General features: G+C 45.8%; 1 protein-coding gene and 1 long non-coding RNA gene across 17 annotated transcripts in view; one reads left to right on the top strand and one right to left on the bottom strand.

Annotated features, from left to right (window-relative positions):
• On the top strand, positions 1 to 14,786 carry LOC118501470. Its single transcript, XR_004904099.1, has 3 exons — positions 1 to 258; positions 13,361 to 13,364; positions 14,776 to 14,786. It is a non-coding gene; the product is annotated as an uncharacterized LOC118501470 (long non-coding RNA).
• The window catches only part of INPP4A (inositol polyphosphate-4-phosphatase type I A), a 132,701-nt gene that overhangs the window by 51,954 nt on the left and 60,680 nt on the right, over positions 1 to 20,067 (bottom strand). For all 16 annotated transcript variants that reach the window (XM_036030085.1, XM_036030084.1, XM_036030079.1 and 13 more), the window contains exons 2-4: positions 8,801 to 8,871; positions 7,720 to 7,929; positions 7,020 to 7,064 (exon numbers count right to left, since the gene is read on the bottom strand). In XM_036030085.1, coding sequence (XP_035885978.1) covers positions 7,020 to 7,064; positions 7,720 to 7,825 — 151 coding nt within the window. In that variant the 5' untranslated portion in view covers positions 7,826 to 7,929; positions 8,801 to 8,871. The remainder of the gene's footprint in view (positions 1 to 7,019; positions 7,065 to 7,719; positions 7,930 to 8,800; positions 8,872 to 20,067) is intronic.

Raw genomic sequence — 20,067 nt, forward strand, 5'->3', positions numbered from 1 at the left:
AATCAAGATGGGGGAAAAATGAATCTTTTACCAACAGGAACCGAGGCTCTAGTTAGATCTTGGTTCCACACACACTCAAAGAGCAAAAAAGTACATGGCACTCAGAGGAATTAGACAATTACATTGTCAGCTGTTGCAGGGAGCTGATTTTTTAAATTGGAAACAACCTCTTCTCATTCCTCCCCTCCTCCCCCAACCACCATGATAGCAGTGCCGTAAGTGCCAGGGAAGGCTGAGTCAAAGGGGGCATCTATGTCCGTGGAACGGAGCCCAGAGCCTACGACCTCACATGGTATCGAACCACAGCATTCGACCTCTGCGAACTTCTAACCAACTGAGCTAAGCAGTACCACCGTCTATGAAATCACAGCACAGCTGCTCACGCCTGCACCCGGCGGTGCCGTGTGGGCCCCAAGCCTGTGCCAGCCACAGTCTGTGGGTGTACACTGGGAGCAAGTTAAAGTTCTATGGCACCGTAAATAAAATGTTAAAAAAAAATAGCCATTACTTATTGATTCTCCTTATAAGACTCACATCAAATGAAAGATTACTAAAAATGTTACTTTTTAAAAGTAGAATTGTTCCATTTAGAAAATTTATTGTACTAACAGCATTTTGAAATAGATTGTGAGACTCAGTGAATTCCATCATAGAAGCGACCCACAGGAAAATGGTCCTATTTCATTCAACCTAACATGCTATCTGTTGCAAAACACACCGTGGAAGAAAAAATGACCCACTGCCTTTAAACTATGCTATTGATTGTGAGACACTTTTTTTTATTACAGAGATACTACAACATGAAAAAATACATATCTTAGAACTGATTAAATACACAATAAATCAAAGTTCATCACGAGTAGAAACAACTAGCTCTTTTGGAGGACAGCAAATGCTCCCTAGAGTGCTACCAGCTTTGCTTAGTTTCCAGGGCTCAGAAACAATCCATTCTGACCATTTCTGCCAGTGCTCTCTTCGCCTTTACGAACGGAAAATTTCAGAAGCTCCTTACTCTGTCCCCATCATTCCCATTTGACTTTTAAAATGCTCACTGGTGACTTAACATTCAGAAATTGATTTTTCCTTCTGAAAATTAATTTTGGTCCTCTGATTATCCCCTTTGTAATATCTTCTCATGTATCTTGAGTTTTTATTATTTATTGGATATAATAAAATATAAAGAGCTTAGCTTTTCAGTTCAAGGAATTCTGACAATCATATATACCCATGTAATCACCATCGAAGTAAAGCAGAAAACTTTTTCCATCAGACTAGAAAGTTCCCTCTGTATTTCCAGTCAGCTCACCACCTATGCAACCACTTTCCAACTTCCATCACTTTAGTCTAGTCTTGAATTGCATATAAATTGAATGTTTTGAGATTCACCTACATTGTTATATGTATTGATGATTCACTATCTTCTAAATTGAGTTATATTTCATTGCATAAATGTACCAAAAATTTTTTTATGCATTCTGTTAATGGACTTTTGAGTTTTTTCATGTTGAACCATTATAAATAAAGATGTTATAAACATTCTTGTCCATGTCTTTTTGTGAATTTACATTTTCATTTCTCTTGCAGAAGCGCCTGAGAGTGACACTTTAAGGTTACAGCAGAGGATATGCCCCATTTCATAAGCTAAGAGTTTCCTAATGTGGTTGCACTATTTTACAACATTATCAGCAATGCACATGAATTCCAGTTGCTCTGTATCCCCACCAACATGCAGTGAGGTTAGTGCTTATTTTAGTTGTTCTGATTGATGTGTTTTCATTTGCACTTCTGAGAGGTTAAGCATCTTTTCACCACACAGTTATTGTTTATTTTAAAAACTTCTTTTGTCAAGAGTCTAATCATGTCCTTCACTGATTTTCAAATTGGATTGTTGACTTTTAACTGTTGATTTGTAAGCATTTTATTTTAGATCTGTTCTTTTGACAGGCATATGTGTTGTGAATATCTCTTTCCCAGTCTGTGACTTATCTAGTCATTTTCTTAAAAATTTTTAATTATTTTAGATTTTTAATTTTAGAAAGCGGTAGGCAGAAAAATGTCCCTTTCCCCCAAAACTCTCCATATCCTAGTCCCTGAAACCTGTGAATATTTTTTCATTATTTTATACTTTAATCTACACACAAGGACATGCTTATTAATTTTAGAGAGAGGGAAAAGGAGGGAGACAGGAAAGGAAGAGAAACATCAATATAAGAGAGAAACATTGATCAATTACCTCTCACATGTGTCCCAATTGGGGACCAAACCTGCAACCTAGGCATGTGCCCTGACTGGGAATCAAACCTGTAACACTTTGGTTTATGGGACACAGGCAAAAGGACTCCATAGGTGTGACGAAAGTCTTGGAATCTTGACATGAGGAGATTATTCTGGATTATCTGAGTGGTCTCAATCTAATCACATGAGCTCTTAAAAGTAGGAGAGGAAGGTAGAGTCAGAAAGACCCGAGCGTGGAAAAAGAGGTGAGGTTCAAAGTGCAAAAGGCACTGGACCTGGACCTGCTGTTGCTGGCTCTGCAGATGGAGAAAGGGGCCCACAAGCCAAGAAAAGTGAGGGGCCTTTATGAAGTGAGAGCCAACTGGCAAAGAAATGGGGACCACAGCCCTAAAACCATAAGGAACTAACGTCCACCCACAATCAGAACCAGCAAGGGAACACGTTCTCCCTGAGGGCCCAGAAAGGATACAGCCCAGATAATACTTTGGTTTTGGTGTGGTAAGACTCTAAACAGAAACTCAGCGGAGCGCATTGGATTTTTGACGTAGGGAACTGTAAAGATAACAAATTTGTGTTGTTTTAAAGTGCTGAATTTGTAGCAATTTGTTATGGCAGCAATAGCAAACTAAAGCACAGAGTTAGTGCTTTTTGCGTTGAGAAATCTTTGACTACCCTGAGGTTGTGAATTATATCCTTTGTTTATTTCTAGAACCTTTAAGATTTTATTTTTTAAAGTTCTGTTCTATTTCTTCTACTATGTCTACTCAACAGGAACTGGGGATTTGACTGTTCTGCCTTCTCTCTGACCTTTATGCTATGCCCTTAAATGACCCCTGGTCTGTTCTCTCTTGACGTGCCCTTTCGTCATGTGCGGGTTCTTAACACCCATGCAAGGCTGGAATATTTGGGCCTTTCAAGCACAAGTGAAGGCAGACAGACTGAGGAATAACAGGTGGCCAAAGGATGGGAAGATTAGTATCAATTTAAGGGCTGATGGGCCAAATGCCACCTTCAGAACACATCTTCCTACAGATGACATTCTCTCCTGGTCTCGTTGCCAACCCAGCCTGCTGAAACCTCACTGAATGTTTAATTCCTAGCTCAAAGTCCAACAAAGCTCTGTATAGCTGGAACAAGTTGCCTTCTACCTTCACATGTGACTGGCAGTCTGGTTGAGTACAGACGGCGTTCTAGGTTGGAAATATTTTCCTCCCATATTGGAAGTGCTGCCCTCCTGCCTTCAAGTTTCTCATGTCACTGAGAGTCTCCCTGGTAGTTTCATCCCTGATCCTTGGATATGGCCTTTTTTTTCCCTTTCTGGAAGTTTTTAGAGTCTTGATTTTATTATCCATGCTCTGAAATTTCAGCATAATGTGACTTATGATGGTTCTGTTTCAATATATTAGGCCTGGTGGGCATTTTTAGCCTAGAAATACATCCTTCAGTCCTGAGAGATCCCTGGTAGTATTTATAGGTAATTTCCTCCCTTACATTCTTTTTTTAAAGTATATTTCATTGATTATGCTATTACAGTTATCCCAGTTTTCCCCCTTTGCCCCCCTCTGCCTAGACCCCCTGTTCTGTCAGCAATATCTTCCCCACTTAGTTCATGTCCATGGGTTATGCATGTAAGTTTTTTGGTTTCTCCATTGCCTATACTGCTCTTAACATCCCCTGTCTATTCTGTACCTACCCAATATGCTTCTAAAACCCAATACCTTTTCCCCCATTCTCCCTTTTCCCCCTCCCCACTGATAACCCTCCAAATGATGTCACTATCTATGATTCTATTCTTGTTCTAGTTGTTTGCTTAGTTTGTTTTTGTCTTTTAAATTCAATTGTTGATAGTTGTGTTTGTTGTCATTTTAATGTTCATAGTTCTGATCTTCTTCTTGTTCCTAAATAGGTCCATTTAACGTTTCATATAAGGGCTTGATGATGATAAACTCCTTTAGCTTTACCTTGTCTGGGAAGCAGCACTTCATCTGCCCTTCCATTCTAAATGATAGCTTTGCTGGATAGAGCAATCTTGGTTGTAGGTCCTTGCTTTTCATCAATTTGAATACTTCTTGCCAGTCCCTTCTTGCCTGCATAGTTTCTTTTGAGAAATCAGCTGACAGTCTTATGGGAACTCCTTTGTAGGTAACTCTCTGCCTTTCTCTTATTGTTTTTAAGATTCTTTCTTTATCTCTAATCTTTGACATTGTAATTATGATGTCTTGGTGTTGATTTCTTTGGGTCCAACTTATTTGGGACTCTCTGTGCTTCCTGGACTTGTATATTTATTTTCTTTGCCAAATTAGGGAAGTTTTCTGTCATTATTTTTTCAAATAAGTTTTCAATTTCTTGTTCCTCTTCTCCTTCTGGTGTGCCTATGATTCAGATGTTGGCCCTTTTGGAGATGTCCCAGAGGCTTCTTAAAATCTATTTTTTTGAATTCTTGTTTCTTCATTTTGTTCTGGTTGAAGGTTTATTTCTTCCTTATGTTCCAAATCGTTGATTTGAATCCTGACTTCCTTCCCTCCACTGTTGGTTTCCTGTGGCTTTTTCTTTATTTCCCTTAGTAGGGCTTTCATTTCTTCCTTATGCTTCTGCCATATTCAGTGAGATCTCTGAGCATTTTCACCACCAGTGTTTTGAACTCTGCGTCTGATAGGTTGGCTATCTCCACATCTCTTAGTTCTTTTTCTGGGGTTCTGTTCTTTTCCTGCATCTGGGTCATATTTCTTTGTCTCCTGATTTTGGCAGGTTCCTTGTGTCTGTGTACTAGATAGAGCCTCTTTGATTCCACTTTCTCACACCTGTTAAGTCGTATGGGGCAGAGCCTTGCATATTCGCCAGGGTGGGGCAACTTTGGCTCTGTGTGTGTGGGAGGGGTCAAAGAGGAGACAATGCTGCTGCTGGCTGACTTCTGGGGGCTTGCCTGGCCCTTGCTCTGTTTCTAGTCACTTTACTCACTTCCTGTGTATAACTGGCACCCCTTCAACTGCTGCCCTAGTTGTGGTTCCCAGGGTGTGTGTATTTGTGTATGTTCGGGACTCTCCGGCAGCATCTTCTGCCACCCCAACCCCCAGTAAGTTTACAGCCAGAAGTTATGTAGCTTTATTTTTCCTGGCACTGAAGCCCAGAGCTGCATGGTCTGGACTGGAGCTGGGATGCTTTGCCCACAAGGTGTCCCCCTGATTTTTATCCACCACATGTGAATGAGGGGCTGCCTATTCTACTGGCCTCATTGCCTCATTGCCTTGCTGCTTCTCTGCCTCTCCACACCCTGCTGTCCACCCACACCAAGTCCTCTCCAACCCGATTCCCCATCTCCTCCCCTCCTACCCATCCAGATGAATTTAGCTTCTTTAAATCCTTGGTTGTCTGACTTCCATACAGTTTTCAGTGTTTTTCTGGGTGATTTTTTTGGCAGTTCTGGGTGGTTTTTGTTTTGAAGTTAGTTGTAGTCTTTCTTACAGCTGTGCAATGAGGTGAGGGTGTGTCTACCTTCACCTTCATCTTGGCCGGAAGCTCTGCCTTACATTCTCTCCTATTTCCTCTCCTAAGTGTTGGACCTCCCAAAGTTGCTCTGTAATTTTCCATTTTAATTTCTCTCCCATTTTCTATTTTGCTTTTAAAATTTTACGTTCTTGGATAATTCCTTAAATATCTACCAAACTTTACTGAATTTTTAAATATTTTCTATCCTTTTTAAAATATCCATTATTTAATTATGCATAATTAAATACTACATTAAATACATTATATAATTATCTGCAATTATCCATATTCTTGAACTGTTCTCTTTTTCTTTAGAATATCCCATTCTTGTTAGATGGATATACTATCCTCTTGAAGCTATAAATTATAGTTTATATATAATAAATATATAAATAAAATTTTGTATATAAAATATGCATTAATATATTTATGTAAATATATAATTTGTATACAACCCACGTGTGCATCAGCAAGAAAATAAACTGTGGCTCATATATGTGGTGGACAAACACTCAACAAGGAAAGCATGAGCTCCTGATCTACAAAATCACATGTCCAGCAAGGTCAAGCACAGGCTAAAGGCTGAGCAGTTAGTTTGTGGCACAGCATGGACTAGATTCCAGGTCATCTGACTCCCCAGGAGGTATTTCTTTTAGGTCACATCACCTCCTGGACACCACTGCCAGGTCACTGACCAATGCTGTGGATGCAGAAAAAGGAGATGCAGAAAAGGGAGAGGACACAAGAGAGCACTGACTCCAGAGAAGACCCAGCATTTGAGCTGACCACACCTTGCTCTTCAACCTCCTGGATAAGCCACTGTAATGCCATACTTCCCTGATCCCGGAGCTGACACGTGCTACGAATTTTAGTCCACTCTCTCAATGACGTTCTCTAAGAAGGGGAGCATGCAGGTGTCACCACCTTCGTTCACTGAGTAGGAAATAAGGGCAACAAAGCTAACCTCAATCACACGGGGCCTCGTGGCCAGGGTGGCACAGCTGGCCCTAAGCCCCACCTTCTGATCCCTCTCGGGTCTTCCCAGAGGGGCATGAGGAGGGGAAGAGAGGCTGTCTCTGCAGCTCTGAGTGGGCTCACCACCTCCAGCCCTGTAGGCATGCAGTCGCCAGCACCCCTCACCCCAGAAGTCCACACAAGCCTCCGGCTTCATCTTCTCAGAGACACTTTAGCAGCAGTGGAGGCAGCAGCAAGTTCTCTAAGACAAACTCAAGCTAGCAGTTGTGTTTTGTTTTTGAGCAACATATATTTTAAAACAAAAAAAGTTAAAAGGCACCCACCTAAGCTGAATTCTAAAATGGGTTCATCTGGATCTTGTAGATTTCCTGAATAAAAAGAAATGCCAGAAAAAAGTTACCCTTAATCAACTTTTCCCTGCTTTTAGATTTTATGGAAAAAAAAACAAAATAAAACAAACCAACATACTTGTAATTGTTTCACAATATTTGTAAATCAAACCATCATGATTTATTTCAATTACTTCTCAATAAAATTAGGAGGGAAAACTCCAACATTCTACTTGATTTTTCCATCTAAAAACTGTTGTTAATCGAGATGATTTCTGTATTTTCTAAACATTTTATTTTGTGATTCCTAAGAAGCCTCAGGCTCTGAGTCCAAACCCCTTCCTTTTCAGGTCCGCATACCCACAAGAAGCAGGCTTCTACTGTGGCCCGGGCACTGGCCAGACACCCCTGTGGACATTCCACATTATCTCCTGGTGAATCAGCACCCCCAAACTGGAAATCTGACAGCAGACTGGTTCCAGTGGGGGTGGTTCCCAGGAAGTGTGCTGACTTTCTCCTCCCTATTCTGACCTAACCAAATGATGCCACACCAGGGACCCCCCTCTAGGCAAGGGCAGTCATGGGGGCTCATACTGGCCATTCACCAGGTGCCCAAGGAGGTATGCTTGGCCCTCCCAGAACTGCTGTAGTATGGGACCCACCAGGAGCTGGGTGTGGGACCCCTGAGGCTCACCTGCCAGAGAGAGGCCAAGCATGTCACCTGCCACATCAATGGTGGATGCTCGCTGCATCGCACGGGCCCTGGCGCCATGGCGAGGGCTGTGCTCTCTTGCTGTCATGCTGTCATTGGTGATAATATGCTTCTTGCTCCTGGGTTCAGATGATGCCTGACTCCCTGGGAAAAGCTGTCACCCAGCCCTAGTCCCCTAAGGTGGCAGTAGTCCTGAGAAACAGAAACAAACACTGGTAAGAAGCATAGAGATGGTGGCAGAAAGACACTGTGTGACCATGGAAAGTCCACCATCTAACATGAGCAGATGCAGCAAAGCCAGAGTCCCAGCAAGTTAGGGCCAAGTGAGGGTCTCTTCCTGTGCATTCCCCAGCACGCCCTCACACACATGCCAACACGGCATGCCCGTGGGGTCCCAGACAGAAATCATGTTATCTCCAATAAAGATATGCCAAATTAAATGGCAGTTTGCAAAGAATCATAAAATATGGCTTTTGAGATTTTCTTGTTGGTTCCATTATTATGCTTTTCCATTGGCAGGTCTCATACAATTTTATAAAATTTTAAATGACTTCACTACAATCTCTGTTAGAAGGAGAGCAGCATAGTGAACACTGAAGAGACAAAGGCATGTGACCTCCAACTTTCCCTCTCCCTTCTCAGAGCTACAGAAATTTCCTGTGGGGCTCGGTCCTGGGCTTGCTTTCCCACAGAACACACACGTGTACATGGTAACCTATGCCTAACTAAAGTGGGCAGTGCTGGGCCGTGGATATGGACATCCCTGTGAAGACGGCCACCGCAGGCTCCATTACACAGCATGGAACTGGCATTCTGCTCTAAGTGGGGTAAGCAGCAAGAAGTGAGTTTCACATTTTTCTAACCCTACACGCTGTAACTCCTCCTGTCTCTAGCAGGAACCACACTTTAGAAGTTAATTAGACTGAGCAAGAAGGCTGGTTTAAAACATTCCTTTCCAAAGCCTCCAATATTCAGACACTCCTGTCTTGTCCAAGTGTGTCCACACTTCCATACCTGAAGGGCCCACGCTCCTACTCTCGAGTGAATTCACCCAATAACTTACTGGGCATGTTTGTTCTTGGATCAGTAAAGACACGTGGCATTTCTTCATAGAAGCACGTCCAAATCCATCATCTAAAAATAAAAAATTATAAATTTAACAAGCTGGTCAACAAACACAAGTTCGTGTGAACAGGTAACACGTGCATTATAATTCCGATACCCAGAAATATGGGGAAACCAAAAGCTACTACATGTCCCTTTGAGCTCCACACACTAATCTAACCAAAGAATCGTCAGTTTACTAACCTCAAAAGGCGTACAGTAAAAAATATGCAATACAAATGGAAAAGTACTTGTAATACTAATATATGTTAATTTGAAATGTACAAATTAATTTTTAAAAACTCACTAAAAATCCAAGTAGCAAAAGGTAAGAATTCACAAAACACATGGTAAACATTTTGAAAAGTGACCAAACTCACTCATAACAATTAAAGCTATGCTCACCATATCTACATTTCCTAAATTAGTACTCTGAAAATGGTCTGTTGTTCTATGGAGAATATGCTTTGTTGGAAGACCCCAGGGGAAATTCTATAAGGCTCTCCTGTATTGCTCATGACACTTCAGAGTGGTGCAAGCATTTTGGAAAGCAATCTGACATTATTTATCAACATTTGTCCACAACACTCTCACCAACACTCCAGATAAGCTTATTGCAGCATTCCTTACAATGACAAATGCTGAAACCAATCTAAATGCCCAACTAAAAATGAGTCCACTCTTTAGCACCTATAAGACACACTAATGTATGGCTGTTCACATGATCATAATAAAGCCAATAAACATAGGAAAAGTTCTTCAACCTCATTAGTCATCAGGAAAATGCAAATCATAACCATGAGCTGTATCTGCACACCCACTAGAATAGCCACAATGAAAAGACAGGCAATACCAAGTGCTGGAAGGATGTGGAATAACGGAACCAGACGAACAGCTGGAGGAGTAAAGGGAACAACCATAGTATCTACTCAAACTGAACACACACCCAACCCATGATCTGGAATTGCTAGCAGAAATGCATATGTATGTTCCCTCAACAGGTGTAAAGAACATTTACACCTTTTACAGCCGTAACATTCATAACAGTCAAAAACCAGAAACAATCCAAGTGTCTATCAAGAGCAGAATGGACAAAATATCACACACAACTCCTAGAAGCAATGCCAAGGGGAAGAGCCAGACACACTGAGTGGATCCAGGCGAGGGCATTCCTGTGAGATTCAGGCACAGCCACAAGAGGGCGATGTTACAGCCTGACGGTGGTCCCTCTGCAGGGCAAGTACTGACAGGACCAGAGAGGGTGTGAGGAGGCTTGGGGTGCCTGGTCTCCCAATCTGAGCTCCATGAATGAATTTACTGAGTGAAACTCATTGATCTGCACACCAATTATTTTTCTGCCTCTATAAAAAGTTTAATTTTGTCAATGGTTACAATAAAGACAGCACAGTATGAAAAAATGTTTATGTCAGTTCTGCATCATGTGGGTTTTTAATGGACTGTTCCAACTGTGCTCTAGTTACAGTCCTTAAAAAGATGTGACACAACAACAAAGGGCCAGCAGGAAGCCACATCGAGAGATTGGCCAGGTCCGGGGCATGGCCACAGGGAACTGCTTGCTTCCTTTCTTGGCTCACTGTCATCCCTTGAATCACTGAAAGCTGCATCCTGTGCTGGCCAGAGGCGAAGGTGGCACCCTAGAAATGAATCAGCCAGCGGAAGGCACTCTTCTCTCTTGAACCTTCTCCCAGCTTCTTAATGAAGTTACAGCTCCCAGCACCACTTCCCCCACCCCCACCCCCATTCTGCTGGAACAGCAGAGACATGACACCTAACAAAGGGCTACATCTGTATCCTGACATCTCAATAGCCCAAAGAAGGCCTCATCCCTGCTTCCTTCCTCCCCTTGCAGGGTCCCTGACCACTCCACCCATTCGCCCCTTCCCTCTAGGAGCGGGGTTAGTATTATAGGTGTTAGGAGATTCTGGGGATAGAAATGCTTAAAGGGGAACACCTACAGACTAATTTTACACTTGATAGAGTTCACAGATCATAGAAGCTTTTGTGGTTATTTTGGTGCATTTAATTAGAGTCTGCAATTTAAGTCATCAAGACCCAGAATATAAAGCTAATTTGCACAGCTGAACTCGATCCCCTTATTAGTCTCATTAATTTAAGGTAATTCACCAAGGATTCCTATGTCCCCTCTGTCCTCATTTTTTTTCCTCATTTGAAGACCAAAGCTCATTAGAAGCAAAACTACACTAAAAATAAAGAGGACAGAGGGTGTGGGGAACTTTAGAGGACTGGGATGGGGTGTGGAGACAAGAAGAAGGAAGGAAGCACTCATGAAACTGACTGCCTCCTCCTCACTCTGTGAGGAATACGCGGTCCCTTTGGCCAAGAGGACACAGGCCACCAAGTGAACAGCAAGCCCAAAAACGTACCTGTCACCCATGTGGGGGCAGGGAGATATGGCAGAGGGGCATCAGCAAGGCAGGGAGGGATGTTATGACTCACACAGGCTCAGTGAGGGTGGGCCATGCCTGTCAGAGGCTTCTCCAGAAAATAAGAAACCTCAGGCCAGGAAGGGGTTCTGGAGGCATCAATAACCTCTGGGGAGGACTAACCACAGGGCCCCACTTTTATCCATCATACACACTGGGGCTCTTCTGAAAACAATCTTAAAAAGGAGATGCGCAGATGAGAGCACAGAAGTCCAGACTGGGTAGCTGACTTTCTCAAGGCCACATGAAAGTACGGGATGAACCTTGAGACACAACCCACAGCAAAAAGCCCACATACAGCTGGGGCCGAGCTCCCTGTCCTTCGGAGTCTAGCCTCCCCTGCTGCTGTCATGTGGGAGCCAACGGGCTCACAGCAAACCCTCCCTGGGCCTCTGCTATCCTCACAAGGGCAGCATGACAGAGAAAGTTGGAAGAGAAAGGCTGAGTGAGTCACAGCATGGATCAGGAAGCCCCATGGAGGAGGCTACTTCAGAGGAATCAGAAAGAGGAAGAGTTTTCTCTAAAGCCCCTCAACCCAGGACAGCTACAATCACTTGGCGATGAGGCATCGCACCGCTCCCTGGCACCAAACACCACTGCTAGCAGAGCCTGAGAGAGAAAGCTGCACCCCACACACAAAGCCCATCCTGTACACAGACCCAGAGCCCACAGCCGTTCTTCCTGGAGGTGCTCCAGTATGCCCAGTGGTTCATCCCTTCTTTGCATGACCAGGGGTGACCAGCTGGGACCTTGTGTGTTAGGAATGCCACACTTAACGCCTTGATTCTCCCATACCCTCCTGGTGCAAAGACCAGGTTTTCTGACAAACACCAGTAAACAAACTGTCAACATCAGTGGCAACTATATTTGCTCACCAGCATCTGGCTTTTTGCTGCTTCCCAGACACCCAACAGATAACTCTCCAGCCCCTTCCCTCCAGTGCAGGAAAAAGCCTATACTGAGGTCTGCTTCCTCCTTCCCTTTGGAGCCATGAACCAGCTTTCTGCTGCTTCCTGCTCCCTGTGCCTGCACGAGGCCTCGGCAAGGAGAAAGGCTCACTGAGCAGAGCTCAACTGAGAGAACACTGCCTGACAGTGAGCACACCGCAGCATCAACCCAGCCTGCTAGGGTTTCAGGGCCAGACTCACAGTCTTTAGGAAGTCACGCCCAGGACACAAGAAATGTGCTGTAGTTGGTGCACATTCTCACTGGCAGGCACAAGCAACCTTCCCGGGGTCCCTGTGGGCCTGCATGCAGCAGGCAGTCACTCCTGCTTCCCACTTCCTGAGCCTGTTCTCTGCCAGTGACACTGAACAGGCAGCCCTGGCGATGGTTCACCACCCAATTTAATTAAGTAACCGGTCCCACTGGTTTCATGAGAGTGGTTGCTGATATAATATAATGCCTTAACCCAGACTCAAATGCACATTTGGGACTCCAAGGGCAGAGTCAGTAGCCTTGGGTGGATTACAGGGATCCGTCTAAAAAGCCAGGCAGGCCAAGTACTCCTGGATAGGACATGCCCAGACTGTTCCAGCTTCTCCCCAGAACCTCGGTTTCCCCATCCCAGTCATTGGCAATTCCATCCTTCCATCTGCTCCAGCCAAGAAACAAAATCAGTGCCACCTGCTGGCCTCCTCTTTCTCTCACACCCCACACCCATCATGTGTTGGTTCTGTCTTCCCAGAGATCCAGCCTTCAGCCCACCTCAGCACTCCAGCCCCACCTGCTTCTGACCAGTCCCTCCACAGCTCCTAGTCCGTCTCCACACAGCACTGGCTCTAGCCCTGGCCTCTTTGCTGCCGAAATCTCCCCAGCCAGCAATGCTCCTCAAGTTCATCCAGAAGACAGCTCCCTCACCTACAAGGGGGGACCCAAAAATGAATGGAATCATCTTCTGGAAGGCAGCCCTCTTGTAGTATAGGCTTCCCCCCTACATGAGTGTTCTAGGAACCCATCTGTATCAGTGTACCAGCTGGCATTGCTGTGAGAGGCTGCATTCAGCTTAAGTGAATTTTTTTGAAGACTCTTTCAACACATTTGTCCATTTTGAGATGGGTGATTTATGAGTGCACCTGCCCACACTGTGCTGAGTGTTCAGCAGTTTCTGACCAAAAATGGTGCGACCTCCATGCCACACCCCCCATCACCCAATCTGGCCCTGAGTGACTTATTTCCCCCCAGATGAAAAAAGCCCTCAAAGGAAACATTTTGCTGATGTGGAAGAGGTGAAACAAAAAATGGCAGAAGCACTAAAAGGCATCAAAATCAACAAGTTCAAAAATGGTTTTGAGCAGTGGGAAAAAAAGTCCCAACAGGTGTATTGCACCAAATAGAGAATACTTTGAAGGTAACTGAAGTTTAAACATATAAGAATAAATACACAATTTTTTATAAATAAATTCCTGGATTTTTTGGGTCCCCCTCATATATGTCCTTCCCAAAATCAGCTTCTCCAGAACATCTTCATGATAGTCGGTTTGAAACTGCACTTGGGCCCCTGGTGTTTTACCTACAAACCATGAGCCTTTCGGGGATTTTCTACAGGAACCAGTTTGAAAATAATAAGTCACCCTTAAAAAGTATTTAAAGGTGTTCCTGCTGAACAACATGGGTGCAGGACGGGGCGTCTGGGTGCTGGCATCTGGGAGATGAGAGAGACTCGGGGAGGTTTCAGCAGTAGCTGCAGTGGATGGGTGGGAGTCCCTGGGCTGCCTCAGCCAAAACAAGCCCTCCCGCACCTTGGCCACTCTCCTTAAGCATTCATACCTTCTCATGCCATTCCTTCTCCAAAAACTGGTGATCTACTCAACAGTCAAGGCCTCTCATGGACTAGGCCTTAGGGATGCAAAGATGAACAGGAAGGTTTGGGCAGGAAACACACCACAGGAAAAGTAACAAACAGGAGTGATTGCCCTGGCTGGGTGGCTCAGCTGGTTGGAGCATTTGCCCATATACCAAAAGGCTGCAGGTTTGACCCTAGGTCGGGACACATACTGGAGGCAACCAACTGATGTCTCTGTCTCTCTCTCTCTCTCTCACTCTCGCTCTCACTCTTGCTCTCTCCCTCTCTCTGTCAAAATCAATAAACCTATCCTCCTCAAGTGAGGATAAAAAAAACAAAATAAAACAAAACAGGAGTAATGGATAGGCTGAGGGTCATACTACTGCTCAGGCCACTTCTGGAAGCTTCCCTGTGAGAAGGACTGGCCTGCAGCTGTCTACTTGCTGGGCAGGAGCACCAGGGGGCTAGCACCAAGGTTTCTGGAGGCTGACTCTTGGGGTGAATCAACCCAGTGTTCCTATGTACCAGGCTTCATTTGTCACTCAATTACCACATCCATTCCCAGAACACCACAGGCCAAGATAATGGGATTGCTGCCTCGGGCACTCCGGACCCTGTGAGAGCTGCCTGCTCAGTGCTGGAGACAATGCACATCAGTGTCAACGCCGCCCGTCTCCCTCCGAGAAATGTCCATGAGTGTGACAAGTATCGTGTCCTACCCCATTGTCAGCTCAGCCACTCAAAACCCTCCCATAATTAACTGGAAGTCCACCTGGATGTTGGCCAGGAAGGCCTCTCAGTAGTGCCACAGAAATTTCCTAATAGGTGTGTAAAAGGACTGAGGAATCCATCAGTGTTTATCAACTCTCTCTGCTAATGAAAACATGCTGTCCCAGAGGACCGAGAGCCAGAGATGAGGACGACAGCATCTCTGTGACCTGTGGGTCAGCTTGCCCCAGAGCGGGGCTCCGTAAAGGCATCACCAGCAAGAAGGAGGGTGTTGCAGACCCAGATGCTGCTGCCCCCAAGGCACTCACTCAGAGCTTGGTTCCCGGAGCTGCAGCTAGAAGACAGCTCTGGCTCCTCTAAGGCAGGTATGACCTACTCCTTGCCTGAAACTCTTCTTTCTCATCCCCTTCCTTTTTCCACCCAAACTCAGAGCTGTAAGGCCTGTTCTGGTGCCTGCTTTTACCTCCCCCACTCAAAGTTGGCCAAATGAAAGCTGATGGCACCCAGCCATCAGGGCGGATGCCCACTCAGACTCTACTTCTCTCCTTGTCCCCTTTGGAAATGGTCTATTCTTTCAGCCAAGGGGATTGTAAGTGTGGGTGTGGCCACAGCTGCTCACGGCTCAAGATCATAGTGCAAAGAAGGGGTGCCTCCCAGGGGCAGTGACCCACACCCCTGCTACAGCAAATCCCTCTGTCTTGTCCTGCTGGTGTGGTGATGAGGCCGTCACAAGGAGGACGAGTTCTGCGTACTCCCGCTATCCTGACCAAAGCACCATGCCTGGCAGCCAGTACACCTGTGCTACAGGTCGGAGAACCCAATCAGACGTGTTTCAGCACAAGGCATGTTTGTCATAAAGGTCTGGCAGACTGACGGAACTTGAGCAGGGATATGGCTGATGGGCCCCATTGTCAGTAGTACAAACGACTGTTCTAGGCTCCCCTCTGCTTCCCACATCGTCCTCCCCCATCCCTGCAAAGGACCAACCTGTCTGTGTACACTGTGGACACGAGGCGGCCAGCGGCCCCCAACTTTAAACGCTCTAGCGCTAGCCACGGGAGAGGACAAATGTATGGATCCTCTCTGCGCCGTTGGTCCAGCTCTTCCTGGCAAAGGTAATCCAAGGGCCTAGCTCAGGCCAGATGCCCCTGGCTGGGGGACTGCGGGGGTGCTCCCATGGGACTGAATGTGGTGGGGGGTAGTGCCCACAGAGGGGACAGGGGAGACCGAACATAAGCCTCTCAGCTCACAGCAACATTTGATGCCAAGTGGAGAAAGCCTGCAGCAAGTGTTTCTTAAAACTTTAAGAAGTCAAAGAACTCTCAGTGTTAACTAAGTGTTTTCTATATTGTTTAAAACAGATAACATAAACATAAAATTAGGTATAGACACTTTTTCCTTTGCAGCTCTGAAACTACAATAAAACTAAGAGATCTATAATTTAATGACAAACAAAACCCCAGCACCAACGGACTCACATTTGTGCTGATTTAATGTGAAGGGTGGGCTTCGTACAGAAACCATAACACGACATAACTCCAAAGGCCTCGCCCACCACACCTTCCACCCCACTGCCAGCCCTGAGGCCACAAATGCCCACAATGGCCACTCTGGTCCACCCAGCCTCTACCTGGTCGAAATAACAGCGTCTAGCAGCCACCATTCCCCAGGAAAATGAGTTGTCAAGCTGGGCATAGGAGTGGGGATGTGGCGATACCCCTGGACTATGAACAGGGGTGTAAGGACCGCAGCAGGTGGCAGGGCCTCCACAGGTTTTTGCTCTTTTGCATGAAATCAAGTTATAGAGAAAAAGTGCAAAAGACAGCCTCACAGCTTGGCTGTGTGGAAGACTGGAAACCCCGGCTACTTCCCTCAAGTCCCCATGGTGGAGCACGCCCAGAGAGGGCCACTCAAGGGCAGACTCAAGATGACCCCTGTGATACTTCCTTTGCGAAGGGAAGCCATCTCTTTCCCACCACCCTTCTTCTCCTTAGCCTGTTTACATCGTTATGCTCCTAACATCTGCTGCCGGTTCACCTAAGGGATCAAGTTTCTCATGACGTGTCCAACCTGTGGGAGAACATCAAGAGGAAGAGCCTAAGATGCCTCTGGCCACTCTCCAGCCTCATCAGGTCTCCATGGAATGAAACACCCATCTAGAGGCCATCTCAGTAGGAAACCTCGCTGGGAAGGAAGCGTGTGAGCCACGACAACACAGCTTGCAGTGCCCGCTGTGTCCCCTGGCTCGCTTGGCCCTCCTCACACATAACTGCTGGGTGGGTGTCTGACAGACAGGAGCCAGGCTCACAATGGTAGATGGGCTTTCTCAAGGTCATGAGCTACGGAAGGAATTCAGGCTCTGAAATCAGGCCTCATTAGTCCAGTCCTTGTGCAAAACAGTACACAGGGCACATTCATCCAGCTACAAATGAATACTAATAAAGGGCACAATCTTTTTCACTCATAGAGTCTTTCATTTTATAAGCCCTTGCACGCATATTATTTTAACCTTGCAATGTTTGTTCAAATACTATTTTCCTCTCTCCACCCCTTTAATGGACCCCTCCAGAAGAAAAGATTTTAGATCCAAGAATCCAACACTGAACACAACTTCCATCTCCGCCCCCACCCACCATCTTTACAAGCTCCAGTTACTCACTCTCTGACACCCACCCCCAGCTTCCACGGTAAGCAACACTACAGCACCAGCTACCTGAGAGGAAAGCATCTTCCCAGAGAAGTCCACAGATAGAACTTTAGCATGGAAGCAGCTTCTTTTTTTTACATCATTCATGTTTGATTTTCTTTTCCTAAGCTGAAATTAAGCTCCTTAAAAATATTATAAATATTTTAGTCAAAATATTTCAAAGTAAGCATCTAAAAACACAAAAATTTGTGAACAAGATAAACAGACAAAACCTGGTCAACAATACCAACTAATACTAAAGTAAAAATATATATATAATGTTCTGTATTTCTGACAGTGGAGAAGGAGCTTACATAAATATCGCACAGAAGGGTACATTTCAGTGGGAGACCAGAATGGGAGATTCACCGATCCCTGAACCAGAAAGTCGTGACTTAAGAACTAGTTTCTGCAGTTGACACATTAACCTGATTAGCAAAGTTCCTCTGCTCTTTTTTTATAAGTGCTATATATTTTGATCATTTCCTTCTCTTTACTGTTCCCAACAGGTTTTATTCATTCGTATAGAATATCCTGGGCTAGTAAGTGTGTGTTGTCATGGTGCTTTGGGGAAGTGTCGCCGAGATACCGGGTTCCCACTGGTGACACGTACTCCACAGCTGAAGAATGAAGTGTGCAGCCTCTCTGCTCACGAACACTCCCACGTCCTCTCTCAGGGAGAGCGAACAGCTCACCCCTCAGGCAGTGGCTGCACACAGAGACACGGCCAGCCATGTGGGAAACCAGGCCCTGACCCAGGCTGGCCCACTTGGGAGACACTACAGTCCCAAAGACGTGCCTTGTCCTTCACAAACCTAACAGCAAAGCATGCCCTGGACAGGAAGCTGGCATCCACCCCAGCTCCAGGCCCAGCTCCTAGGGCTCATCTGATAAGCGGCCGCAGGCTACTTGAAGTTCTGGCACACGGGCACTGGCACTGTACCATGAGCTTCCAAGCAGCAACCAAGCAGCAGCCCAACCTCCGCCCTGCTCCTGCCAAACCCTCCCTCACCTTCCTTGCCTTCCACAGGGTGGGGCACGGGCCTGAAGAGGCAGGGTCACTCCAAACCCTTCATTCCTACCAGATTGCCTGGGACAGAGCAGGAATGACAGTAATTGACATGACTGAGGTTGGGTAGGCCTAGTTCTTTTTTCTAATCACTAGGGGAGTTTGTTTTTAATCAAATGTCAAGCTGGCTTTGAAGCAGGAGACAGCATAGGAAGAGCTCTGAGGCTGTAATACTGTCACTGGCCAGCATTTATCACCCTGGTCACCAGGAAACACCTTTTACCAATTAGGAAGACCAAACGGGGTCTAGAACAAGATAAGAATTCAGGCTAGCAAACCCCCAGGAAAGCTGGTGCCACATTTACCCATTAATCAATATGTGACTTTTTTCTTCCTATCCCACCAACTGTATAAGTCTGGAAAACAAAGGTCTCTCTCTCTCTGTCTCTCTCTCTCTCTCTCTTTCAGGCTCAGGAAACTCTTGGCTCTCAGGCCACAGGGCCTCTGGCCACCTGGCCTCAGGCTGACCAGGGGCTTGCCACACTGGTCTCCAGCCTCTCTTGCTTTTCTCACCCTGCTTTGTCTTGAAACTTTGCCTTTCACCCCCTACTCTACCCAGTCCTGTTCTCTTCCATGGAAGCGGACCACTAATAAACTGACTACATACTACTAGGTTTGCTGATATGTAATTCTTTACATGTGTCAGCAAGAAGAACCAGGTCTCACCCATTAACAGTTTTGGTGTCAAAACCTGGGAATCTGACTTGGACCCAACCCTTTGTCTCCAGCCAACTCAGTGAGTCTGGTCTCACCAGCAAAGCTGTCCTGCCTTTCTCACTTTTGGGAGTAAGGAGGTGCTGTGCTGTGGGGGTGGGGAATTTCAAAGTTTGAGGCCTATGTTCGGAAGTAGAAACAATGAGATCTAAAATGAGTTCTCTGGTTCTGCCCAGGCTCCGAAGAAAAGAGGCAGTTCCTCCCCCTGGGCCCAAATCTTTGGGTGTCCCTAACGTGAGTGGGGGCCTTGCGGGAGTGTCTGGGGTCAATCCCTGAGACGTGCAGGGGCCTTATAGGGAATTCCAATCACGGTAATTAAACTTCGGCTCCTCCGGGGAAGTGCACATAAGGGCCGGCCACCCAGCACTCCGAGCCCCACAGGCTGTATCAGACAGTCAGGGGAGAAACTGAGACACGTAAGAGAGTTAGGGATGACCAAAGGGGTAACGGCCTCTGGGAGCCCTGCTCACAAGCAGCACACTCTGACCCACTACTCAGATTCCTTAGCCTTTTCTGCCTCCGAACCTAGCCAGGAAAAAGTCAGTTTGAATCATTGGCCTGTCGTGAGCTTGCAGTAGCTCTTTCACCCCAGGTGACTTCTAACAATTCAATTTGCATCCGAATACCCCTTAAAAAAACCGAAGGGAGTAGGCAATGTTATGTCTGCTGGGCAAATGTCTTGCTCTCTCTCTCAAGATATCACCGCAGCCCTCGGGCACGGGTCAAGCCTTTAAGAGCCACAAGGGTGCTTGCTGCAACAAAGACACCCGTGAGAGGC

Source organism: Phyllostomus discolor, chromosome 6 (assembly GCF_004126475.2).
Source record: "Phyllostomus discolor isolate MPI-MPIP mPhyDis1 chromosome 6, mPhyDis1.pri.v3, whole genome shotgun sequence".
NCBI lineage: Eukaryota > Metazoa > Chordata > Mammalia > Chiroptera > Phyllostomidae > Phyllostomus > Phyllostomus discolor.